The sequence below is a fragment of the Triplophysa dalaica genome, chromosome 10 (assembly GCF_015846415.1).
Source record: "Triplophysa dalaica isolate WHDGS20190420 chromosome 10, ASM1584641v1, whole genome shotgun sequence".
In the NCBI taxonomy this organism is placed as follows: domain Eukaryota; kingdom Metazoa; phylum Chordata; class Actinopteri; order Cypriniformes; family Nemacheilidae; genus Triplophysa; species Triplophysa dalaica.
Genome location: NC_079551.1, coordinates 16734095 through 16745236, shown reverse-complemented (window position 1 = coordinate 16745236; position 11142 = coordinate 16734095). Strand labels below are relative to the sequence as shown.

The 11142-nt window shown below is 35.8% G+C and overlaps 1 protein-coding gene across 1 annotated transcript; it reads left to right on the top strand.

Moving 5' to 3' along the window:
- The first annotated feature begins 8310 nt into the window (after positions 1 to 8310).
- Positions 8311 to 11142, top strand: LOC130430667 (chloride channel CLIC-like protein 1). The gene is given in 10 exon segments (XM_056759816.1): positions 8311 to 8478; positions 8571 to 8690; positions 8987 to 9097; positions 9185 to 9409; positions 9527 to 9667; positions 9833 to 9896; positions 9899 to 9931; positions 10178 to 10275; positions 10621 to 10767; positions 10861 to 11142. Coding segments are annotated over 10 exon segments (1389 nt in total).

Genomic DNA, 11142 nt, shown 5'->3' with positions numbered 1-11142 from the left:
TTCTTCTTCTTTGGTTTTAGTGGAGGCAAACCAACCTTAAAAGGCACATTCCTGCCACCTACTGGATTGGAGTGTGGAGTACATAATGATAAAAAAAATGTACCTAAATTCTACTCATCAAATTAGTGTCTTTTTAAAAAAAAAATGTTTTGGGCCGTTACATTACACTATCTGGGTAGATAAATCATTTACTTGAAATATTCTTGAAAATAACTGAAATCTTTCTCTACTATATGCCTCACACATTATTTTTACATGTGCGATGGTTTCAGCGAGACCACATTGTCACATAGACCGGATTCATTTTTTCCATATTCTGAACAAACGTTAATTTAATAAACACTGAACAAGGAATAGGTCTTTTCTCCTATTACCAAATTTCATTCTTTAAGAAGCAACTGTTTTCTGAATATGAAATAGGCCTATATATCTACCTTTGTTTCCGTTTTTCCACTCCTTCTGCCATTTCATTTTTATTTCGTGCAATTAGACCTTTAACTTCTGACTCATTTAATTCAATTATAATATCCATTTCAGGAATTTAGAGCTTTTTTATGAAGAGCTAATGAAGAGCTGTTTAGCCAAACTATCCACCTCTTCATTACCTGAAATTTGCAGGAATCCAAAGACAGTGGATGACAATTCCAGCTTGTCTAGCTCTCTAAAAAGACCCTGTATTTTATAAATCTTGTCTAGTTGGGGAAGTTCCACTTAATAAACTGTTACGAGCAGATAAAGAATCTGTGCAAATCACAGACGAAATTGGTTGAACTTCTTCAACCCACTGAAGAGTTAAGAATATTGCCATTAATTCTGAAGTTAATTCCGAAATATAATTATTTTGAAAATTTTAACTTTAAACTGGGGAATAAATACTGCTGTGGATATAATACCAGAATCTGAGTTATTTGATCCATCATTGTATGCCTGTACTGCACTATAGTTAACATGATCAATATACTGTTCAGAATATAATGTTCCTTATGTCTGTGAAAATGTAACTGGGTGTCGACTAGAGACATGGGAAAAAGCCAAGTTGTGATTGCAGGCAAAGCCACAGTGGGGGATATACTAATCCCATTTTGCCCAATGTTCCTTGCTTCCTTATTAACAGTCCATCCGAAACTTGATAGTTTTTTATACCCATATTCTCTGCAGTTCCAATGTTTCTTCTTATACTTTTGTGTTAACCAATTTCGTCACACATCCTACTGTACATGTCATCTATGCATATTGCTTTCAAACATGAAGTTTAAAGAGTCTTCAACAAATCTGGGGCCTCATTTATCAACAGTGCGTACGTTCAGATGTGTACGTAATGAATGCGTAAGAACAGTTTCACGCAAAGTGTGGGATTTACCAATTTGTACCTATATGTTGACATGTGCGTAAATGTACGCATACCTCTGAGCTTAGTGGTAGAACAGCGTTACTTCAAAAAGGAAGTGCCACTGTGTGTTTCCTTTGTCCTGTATTTGCAAATACTCAACTAGTAAATTCATAGATCAAGCTAGATAATTGTCTAATTTTTGTGAGAAGCTACAAAAGACAGATGGGGAATCATTTGAAATGATTTTGCTGGATGATTTGCCAAACCTTTCATTGAAAGGACAATGTAAAAGACACACTTAACAGAACAATATATAAAAAATTGAACAAATAACATTTAAACAAACTATAATAGAAAAAAAGAGGTTTGAATATTAATCAAAATTACAAAAATAATATATATATATTTTAATATCTTATTGCTTTTCTATTATACGACGGCGTTTAAGTACCACGTTAAAAATATAATAAAATCCAAGATTTCGAGAATAAAGTAGAATGTTACGAGAATAAAGTCGAAATGTCATCGCTTTACCAAATCATAATAACTTTGCAATTTCACCAAAAAAAGAACTGCGAATTCGGTTTCTATTCTGAATATTTTAATGTATGCAAAATAAATCTCCTATAAATATTTATGAAATGAACAATAAAAACCATATTGAGCAAAACATGCATTGCGCAAAGGATGCGTTTTCAAAGACCGCTGTGGTCAGAGCACAGAGTACATTCACGTGATTTATAAAGTAAGGTATCATCACCATATATGGTTCATTGGGGGCGTTCCCGAATGCAAATGACCATGAACGTAATCGAGAATGGCGCTTATAAGAGCATGTGGGATTTATCAACTATGATTCTCACTGGTGGGCGTAAGAACCGTGTACGCACGTGTGATAAATACATTTTTTTTTTTACTTAGACACCTTCTAAATTTCATACGTAGTACACAATAGAACCTTTTCTACGCACTGTTGATGAATGAGGCCCCTGGAGTTTTCACGAGTCATTTGCCACTCCATTACAAACAAGTTATTCAATGAATACGAATGTAATGTTAATGTTTCGGAGCATCCCTACAGCATTATACGAAAGATTGAAAGAGATGTTTGCTACAACAATCAATGTAATATTGAATTAGTAAATTTTGTCTTAATATTTACATTTAATGAACATTTTTATTATTTTATTTAACACCAACACATTTTAAAACAAGAGCAAGAGAGAAGAAATATTCCAGAAAAAAAAAAAGTTAACGGTATATTGTAGTACGTATATAACTATATCCCGCTGGCAGAATCCGGACGATCGTGGGTGAGGGGAAGCCTGACGGGGAGACACGAGGGAGGGGAGAGTGACGTAGACACCGAACACCTGGAGAGCTGTCAGAACGGTTCTCCGTGAGTTCGATAAAACAAAACAAAACACTCACACAAGACAGAAAAGGCCATGACAAGACTGAGATCACGACAGTTTTATTTCAGTTCTGTCAATATATTTTTAGATGGTTATACATTTCTCCCATTAATTTCACTATGATTTAACATAATTTCTTAAAAGTATGTAGGATGACTATGTAGAAAACAGCAAGCCACAAAAATGACTTCAGCTGGATATTTGCAGACTATAGGTCACAAATTTCCATCCGAAATAGAAGAAATACATTATTGCAAACCGTGGTCCCCAGATGCTTTAAATATTTTAAGTGTGCATCCGTACTAAATATAGTCAAACTGAAAGGAATAAGAAACCATGTAAATTGTGTCAGTGTTTGCTGACGAATCTTCCCCTCTGCATATGTTCCTCTCCATTCAATTTGAATAAACCAATTCCAATTGTATTTCTATAATCCAATAGTTTGGACGTTGAAATTCATACAAGGTGTAGGTTCACCTTTGTCTCGAAGTCTGAGCAACTTTCTCCTCCCTCTAGCAAATTGTAGATTCATTTACATTTACATTTATGCATTTGGCAGACGCTTTTATCGAAAGCGACTTATATTCCATTAACCTATACATTTATACTTAGGTATGTGCAATCCCCTGGTCTCGAACCCACAACCTTGCGTTGTTAACGCAATAATCTTAGCACTGAGCTACAGGGAAGTTGTACAGCTACGGTAAAGCTGTACAACTTCACAGTCATCCACATCATAGACATCATCCACTTCGTATTCTTCACCCTCAAATATCAAATCTTCTTCCTCTTCCTGCTGTTGAAAATGAGTTGGTTTGATGCTAGAGATGCCGGCAGACTTCAGTGTCTCCACTGGCACTGGCTGGGCATACACAGCCCTACTCTTTCCTGTCTGAGGTGCTCTGTTGTCCTCTTGGTTGTTCTGTGGGTCATAAGCAGTAGCATCTCCTGCCCTAATGCCCTGGTTAACCGTGTTTCTGACCAGATTGATTCTGTTCCTTTCCTGGTGCACATGTAGTGGGTGTGGAGGCAAATCCTCATCATCTCTTAGCTGGTGTGCTTGGGACTGAACTACTGCAGGATGCTCACCAAGCCAGGGCAACAGTACAGCAGCTTGTCTTATAGCGCCACCAAGAGCACTTCCACATGTTAACACCTGGGGACACCCGGTTAATTGTCTAATTTTTTTTTTTTTTTTAAATAAATATTGTAAAATAAATATAAAATATCATAAACTCTTACCAAGAAGGGTGCCGCAATTGTTAAAAAAACTGCTATCTGGAGAAAAAATGGTAGATCCTTCAGCAAAGCTATGAGAAACTCATTGAGGCCCTGTCCGATGTGCTTCAATGGGTCGGTGAAAAAGTGGGTCATGGTGACTATAAATGCCTGTAAAAGATTGAAACCGTGTAAGGTGTCTATTTCAATGTTCAATTGTCAATAAGTTTAAAAAATAAGAGATACAAACCTTTGCTGGGGTTACAAGTAAAATGGGATTCACCAGCACAGTCTCATAGTATATTTTGCAAGGGTCATCTTGAAGGGTAAATGTAACTCTATACCACTCTGAAGAGACAATTGAGAGATTTACAGTTATGAAACGTAAATCAAATCTAAATCTGGATGTTTTGATGTTTTATTATGAAATAAACCAGAGCCAATGACTTTCAATGTCATCATATTTAAGAGCCAGTCACTCTATTGTATGGAAAAGAGACTTATAAACAAAGAAACAAACATAATACAGGTACAAATGGCAAGAAGCCGAGTAAATAATAACACGTTTATTATTATTTTTGGTAAATAACTTCACCCAAGCACGTCACCTAGTAATCTGTCCCACCAGGTAATTTCTTTCCCCCCATTACATTGTTCATGGAGCCTCTCCATCATCACATTGTTCTTCTGGTGCTCAGCAAATGCAAGCTAGCCAAGGAGAAGAAAATGAATAGAAAAATTCAATACTTTAAATAGGTTTCATTGATTACCATCAAAAAATATAAACATATATTAAAAATGCCACCGATATTAACAGTATTGTGTATAGGACCTCTATCTCTTAGTAGAAATACAGAATTACCATATAAAGCTGCAGCCAGTTCCAGATCAAACTAATGATAAAGCCCATAGGAAGTATTCTTTTGAATTGGATGAACCAAGACACCACAGACCACATTTCAGTGCAGATAGCAGCTGTGACCATCAGAACACACAAAGAAAGCTGCAAAAAAAAATGAGTCTATATGTACTGGCATTGTCAATATTCATAATGATGATAACCATGATATCAATACTGTTTTTACTCAGGAGAAGAGTACTGCATACTGCACAGATCGAGATATATTTAGCATTTTCATATCTAATACTTCATTTTAGTGCATTTAAGAAAATAATGAGAATGTCAATATAAAATTAGCTGTTATTTGTGGGTGATTCGAAGGACCCAAAAACCCCTGCAACCCCAAAACACTAAACATCACTTGAAGCACCACATATGAGAAAATATATGTATCTATTTTTAAATATAGTAACCTTCAAAGCGGTATCCACCTCTACATGAAATGTTTCTTCAAATCGCCACGTCCAGGGTTTGTGGTCACTGAGTCTGAAGTTGACCAGAATTTGACTAAGAGCCTCATCCACACCCCCGTTTTTCCAGTCTTTGTCGTCGTTCAAAAGCTTCTGGAACTCTGATACCATTTGCCTGGACAGTTTCACCTCAGCGTCGTAGTGCATAAATGTTTTTGCACCATCAGGCTAAATAGTAAAGAGAAAAAGTTATAAAAGAGTAGTGCTGAGCATTAGCTCAATTTCCTAAAGATGATGGATGGACATACCAGACCAAGTTTTGTAGTTTCCTTAAGGAGCCTGGAAATGAAACGCTTGAAAACTGGAAGACATGTTGGCTGTTGAACCGTGGTGCACCCCTTCTTTTTGTGACCCCCCCACCAAAAATCAGAATCAAAATAATATATACACTGAAATGTAATCTGGATCCAAAATAAATTAGATAACATCATTATCAACTTAATTATTTAGATTTAAATTACTTTGGCATCCATACAAGGGTAAATAAAACCATTACATATAATTATTAAATATAAATATATTAAATATATAGTCAGTATTCTATAGAAAATAATGACACTTAGTGGATTTTAGTGCCTTGTAAGAATAGTTTCAGACATTTTAAATAAAACTCACCTTTGTGGGTATTCTCATGCTTTTTGTTGTTGGGTCATAATTGATCATGTCATCTAGATCAATCCATTCATCATCTTGATTGATGTTTCCATGGGCAAAAACATAAAGTTCACAAAACACAAGCAGACTCCAAAATCCAAAAAACGAACAGCTGAGCACCCTCATTATCATCCAATAAATGAACAACAATTTTGGAGAAAATAACATGTGGTTTTTCAGATTTAAGTTGAAGTCCACAGGACCAAAAGTGTTTCTGTTTTCATTTCCCTCAAGGAAGAAACACCCATTCTCTATTCTACATAGTAGAGATGAAATAACCTGATGGTTTGGTTCAGGCATCCACGTGTAGCTTTCATAGCAGTCAAGTACACATAACAGCAACCTGCAGAATGGGGCGGGCTACACATGCTGCAAATAACTCATAGTGTTGTTCTTTAGTACAGTGCTGCTCTTAGATTTATTAAAAGTTATTACATTCAAATTCATTGGGTCTGCAAAATTGTATGGACCGTCGAACACGTTTTTGATGTCAATCCTTATGGGATGTCTTTGAATACATAACCTCACAAATGTGTTGTGAATATACAGTGCCCTCAATAAAAACTCTTAACTTGACTCAATAATCATCATAACTTATAAAATAAAAAATACTGTTTTGATCTTCACAAAGTTTTATTTGGTTTTCTGTAAAACTTTAATGTTTTTTCCTTAAGTGTGGTGCAACAAAGTTTTAAAGCTGTCTATTTCCATGATAAAGTAACTAATAACCAGGTGACTGAGTGTCATAACTTTTCTCTGCATCAATCTAAAAATCAAACCATTCTTAAACAGGTTTGACATCTATTTAAATGATTTAATTCATGAGTTTGACTTGACAAAACATCTGCTGTTAGTATTTACATCATGATGGTTTATTTACATTCATATTAATGGCAAAATGACCATTCGTGCTGCTTAAAAAGTATTCTGCAAGTGCAAAATGAGAGACATCAGGTTTCTTTAAATATCATTTAGATGTTCATAGTGCAATGTCCTGTACAGCTGCAACTGTATATTATACTGTAATTATTATTTACGTCAATACCAAAAATGCTTTTATTCACAAGACATTCAACTACAGACAAAAGTACACCAAGGCACAGTTTAAATCACATTTCAGGACTGTTTCGTTTACCTAAAATCGCAAATCACAAATAGACGAATGTGTGGCATTTTGTGTTGTGAAAAGCCCTACCTTTTCTGCATTGTGACATATTTGAATAAGAAGCAATTTTTCAGTAGACATGCAATTCCAAGAATGAGAAGTGAACAGTCCATTTCTTTTTACAGTAATGCGAGTACAATAGAGCAAGTTACAAAAAAATACAAACAAACACACCCCGACATATTCATAATATTTCTGTGCTATTTCTTAAAGCTTCTTTCAGCAGAATGGTGTAGATTATGGCTGATACGCCCATAATGTGACCATCTTATCAGCTGAAGATGAGAGGAAGGAGAGATCTCGACATTGACATTGGATCACTATATCAGCATGTTACAGGAAGGATATTGGTAAGATCCCATAAAGGAAAGCAGACAACGTTTTTTTTTAGGCTCATTGAGGCTCACAACCCATTTCAATTTTAAAGATCTTAAATTTATACATAAGACAGGATTTATTATGAGGACTGATGTATCATTAAAGGTTTTATGTTTGTGAGATGGGGGTGCACTTTCCCAGGACATATTTGAGCTAGAGTCTGGGTTTGAATCTGAGCCGGGTCTTGAACTTTATTTAATAAAATATGTAAAATCAAAATATGACCTCTTCAAAAAAATAGACAAACATTTCTCTGGCACAACATACCTCGATGATCAGTGATCATGACTTTGTTATCATAAGACATATGAACATTGAATCGTGTACACAGAGTTGCAAACATCACTTCAAATTGCGATGACCCTCTATTGCAGTTTTCGTTAGATTCAATGTTAAACGTGAGATCAAAATGATAGGTCTCGAAATTTATCAGACCAAGGATGCCCATTATGAATTGTAACCAAAATTTGAGGTGCATTTGCTACCATCAAGCTGTTCTTGGTGGCGCAAACGGAGAAATCACAAATTAAACAAGGAACTATCTTAATAAATCAACTGCAGATTATCGGTTTTCTATTTAAAAAAACACCACAGTGAAAAAGTAGCTTTAGACGAAGGCCAATAGCGTTAAAGATGATGAGCTTTCGTGTCCAATTGAAAAGACCTTTCGGCACTCCCCCTACTTTCGTTACGCACAGTTTCCTATTGACTTTTTGCTTATTATAATCGAATCGATGAAGACTAGTCTTTGATATGTCTGCTAAGTAAACGTATTAATCATGAAGGCACCTGGATGTTCGTCGATTTGGCTTTGGACTCTATTTGTTATTTGTGGACTTTTTATTATTTCCCATGCAAATATTAATAACGACGGCGATGAATGGATCGATCCATATGACATGCTGAATTATGAGCCAACAACCAAACGCATGAGAAAACCCGCAGAGGTAAAGTTAAGTTTTTTTGGCAAGTTTATTTTGTAAACGAAATCAAACTTCTTACAAGACTCATCGTCAAACCTTGTTTTTATGTTTCACAGTCAGCAAGTTACACAAATTTGCCAACCAAAGGAAGAGAGTTTAGCTCAGACTCCTGTGAACTGCCAAAGTGTCCTGATGTCTCTGAGTGCACGGATACACTCAGTATTTTGCAAAAACAGGTGAAAAGAATTATTAATATTAATATTATACAGTGATATTTCTTGAAGTACTAACCTTTTTTAAACAGGGCTGTGCCCTTGCACTTTTGGTTTATGTAGACCTGTGTGAATAGAGACGGGAAATACTTTAGCCGTGATTTAAATAATGTTTGAACAAAAAAATAAGCATTTTTTGTTTCACAGTTGCAGTCATTATAATTTCGATCCATTTAGCAGTAAGACAGTTAATATAAAGATGGTTTGGTGATTAAGAGGAGCACATGTATGTTATATTAATATTTCTCATTCTTCTGTAGGTTGATGAACACAAAAAGAAGGAGGTCACCAACTTCCCACAGCCAAGATGTGTTCCAGTATTCAGACGTTTCCTTGCAAAGCTTCTTAAAGAAACTGCTAAACTTGGTCTGGTATGTTTATCCATCATCTTTGAGGAATTGATATTATGTTCCTCAGCACAATATTGAAATGTATAACATTTACTGTTTCCTCTTTAGCCTGATGATGCAAACAAACATATGCATTATGACGCTGAGGTGAAACTGTCCAAGCTGACGGTGTCAGAGTTCAGTAAGCTTTTAAGAGAAGACACTGACTGGACCACTGGAGCCATGGATGAGGCTCTCAGTCAAATTCTGGTGAAATTTAAACACCATGACCCTGAAGCCTGGAAGTGGCGATTTGAAGACACTTTTTATGTGGAGTTAGATACTGTCTTGAAGGTCTTTATCAAGTCTTGTGGAAGTTTGAAGATTTTCTTAGATTTTCTCATCTAAAGAGTTGGACCAAAATATTACATTTAACTTGGTAATATATCTTTACTCTTCTTATTTCTACAGGTTTTATTGTGCGTTCTTATAATCACCGCTGTTATCTGCACTGAAGTATGGTGTTTGGTGTCATGGTTCATCCAGTTCAGAAGAATGTTTGCCGTATCCTTTTTTATAAGTGTGATATGGAACTGGTTCCATCTTTATATGGTAAAAATGTATATGTTTTTTACATTAGATGTGAAAAGCGATCCACTACTATAAATGTTGACGTGTTATAATTATGCCATTTTTAATGAACAGATGACCATTAGGTGGAGAAACCTATGTATGTGTGTTTGAGTTGAATCATTTTGTAAATCTTTTTTTTGCTAGCTTGCATTTGCTGAGCACCAGAAGAATGTTGTACAGATGGAAAGCTTCAATGCAAAATGTACTGGGTTAAACAGATGAACTGGATGGATAGTTTGTCAGGTGAGATGCTTTGTTTATGACATTTCTATGAGGCCCTTTAGGGGACAGGTAGCAATATTTTCGCCCTGCTTGACAGCATTCCTTTGTAAACGTTTGCATTCTGTCACAATAACTTTTGCTTATAGTAATACACAAGAGAAACTATTCTGAGGGATGCCCATTTATTATTATGTATGAAGTAATCTGAATTGAACTACTAAAACAGGTCACGATGTTCAATCTTTGAATTGTTTTATTTTGATTCAGAGTGGTATAGACATACATGGACACTTCAAGATGATCCGTGTAAAAAGTACTATGAACTCCTGGTGGTGAACCCAATTTTACTTGTACCTCCAATTAAGGTTTGTATGTCTGTTTTCAAAACTTAATAATAGATAAGACACATGAAAACTGTGATAAAAAATCGAGGTTATCATAAAACTTTAACTTTTCGTTAATACATGTAGAAATATAACTGTTGTGTTGCTTAACAGTGCATATAAAGTGTTTCTTTGCAGTATTTGAGGTCTGCAAAAATACAGACAATTTCTCCAGTTTTCATTTTCTGCAAAGAAATGCAGATAGAAACAATATTTATGTTTGAAATTTGGGAGAAATATTGTCAGTAGTGAAAATGGTCTTTGAGATGGTCTCTTTATTTTTGTCAGCGGGGATGTATGTTATATCCAATTTTTGTTTGTTTTTAGGCTATCACAGTCACAATAACAAACTTTATCACCGATCCACTGAAGCACATCGGGCAGGGTATCAGTGAATTTCTGAGAGCTTTGCTGAAAGACCTGCCAATCACTCTCCAGATACCTGTGCTTCTTGTTATTGCAGGAGCCATCTTTGTAAGAGTGGATGGAAATTAATTTAATATATTTATTTCAGGATATTTTAGAATAAACAGCATACTTAAGCAATCACACCATTGCTTTCTTCAGGTCTTCATGTATGGAGGTGCTCATGCAGTTATACAACATGCAATCCATTGGTCCCGGCTTGGTGGACGACAAGACCCGCCCCCACCTGCTGTAGAGCAACGTCAAGCTCCCAGACTAAGAGAGAATGAATATTGGGCTGGAGGCGATGCCCCACAGCCATTACAAGATCCCCACCACAACAATAACAATCATGTCAGGAACCGGATTAACCATGGCTTTGAGGCAGGAGAGCCTAATGCTAATGCCCCACAGCCTAACCAGGAGGGCATCAGGACCCCTTAG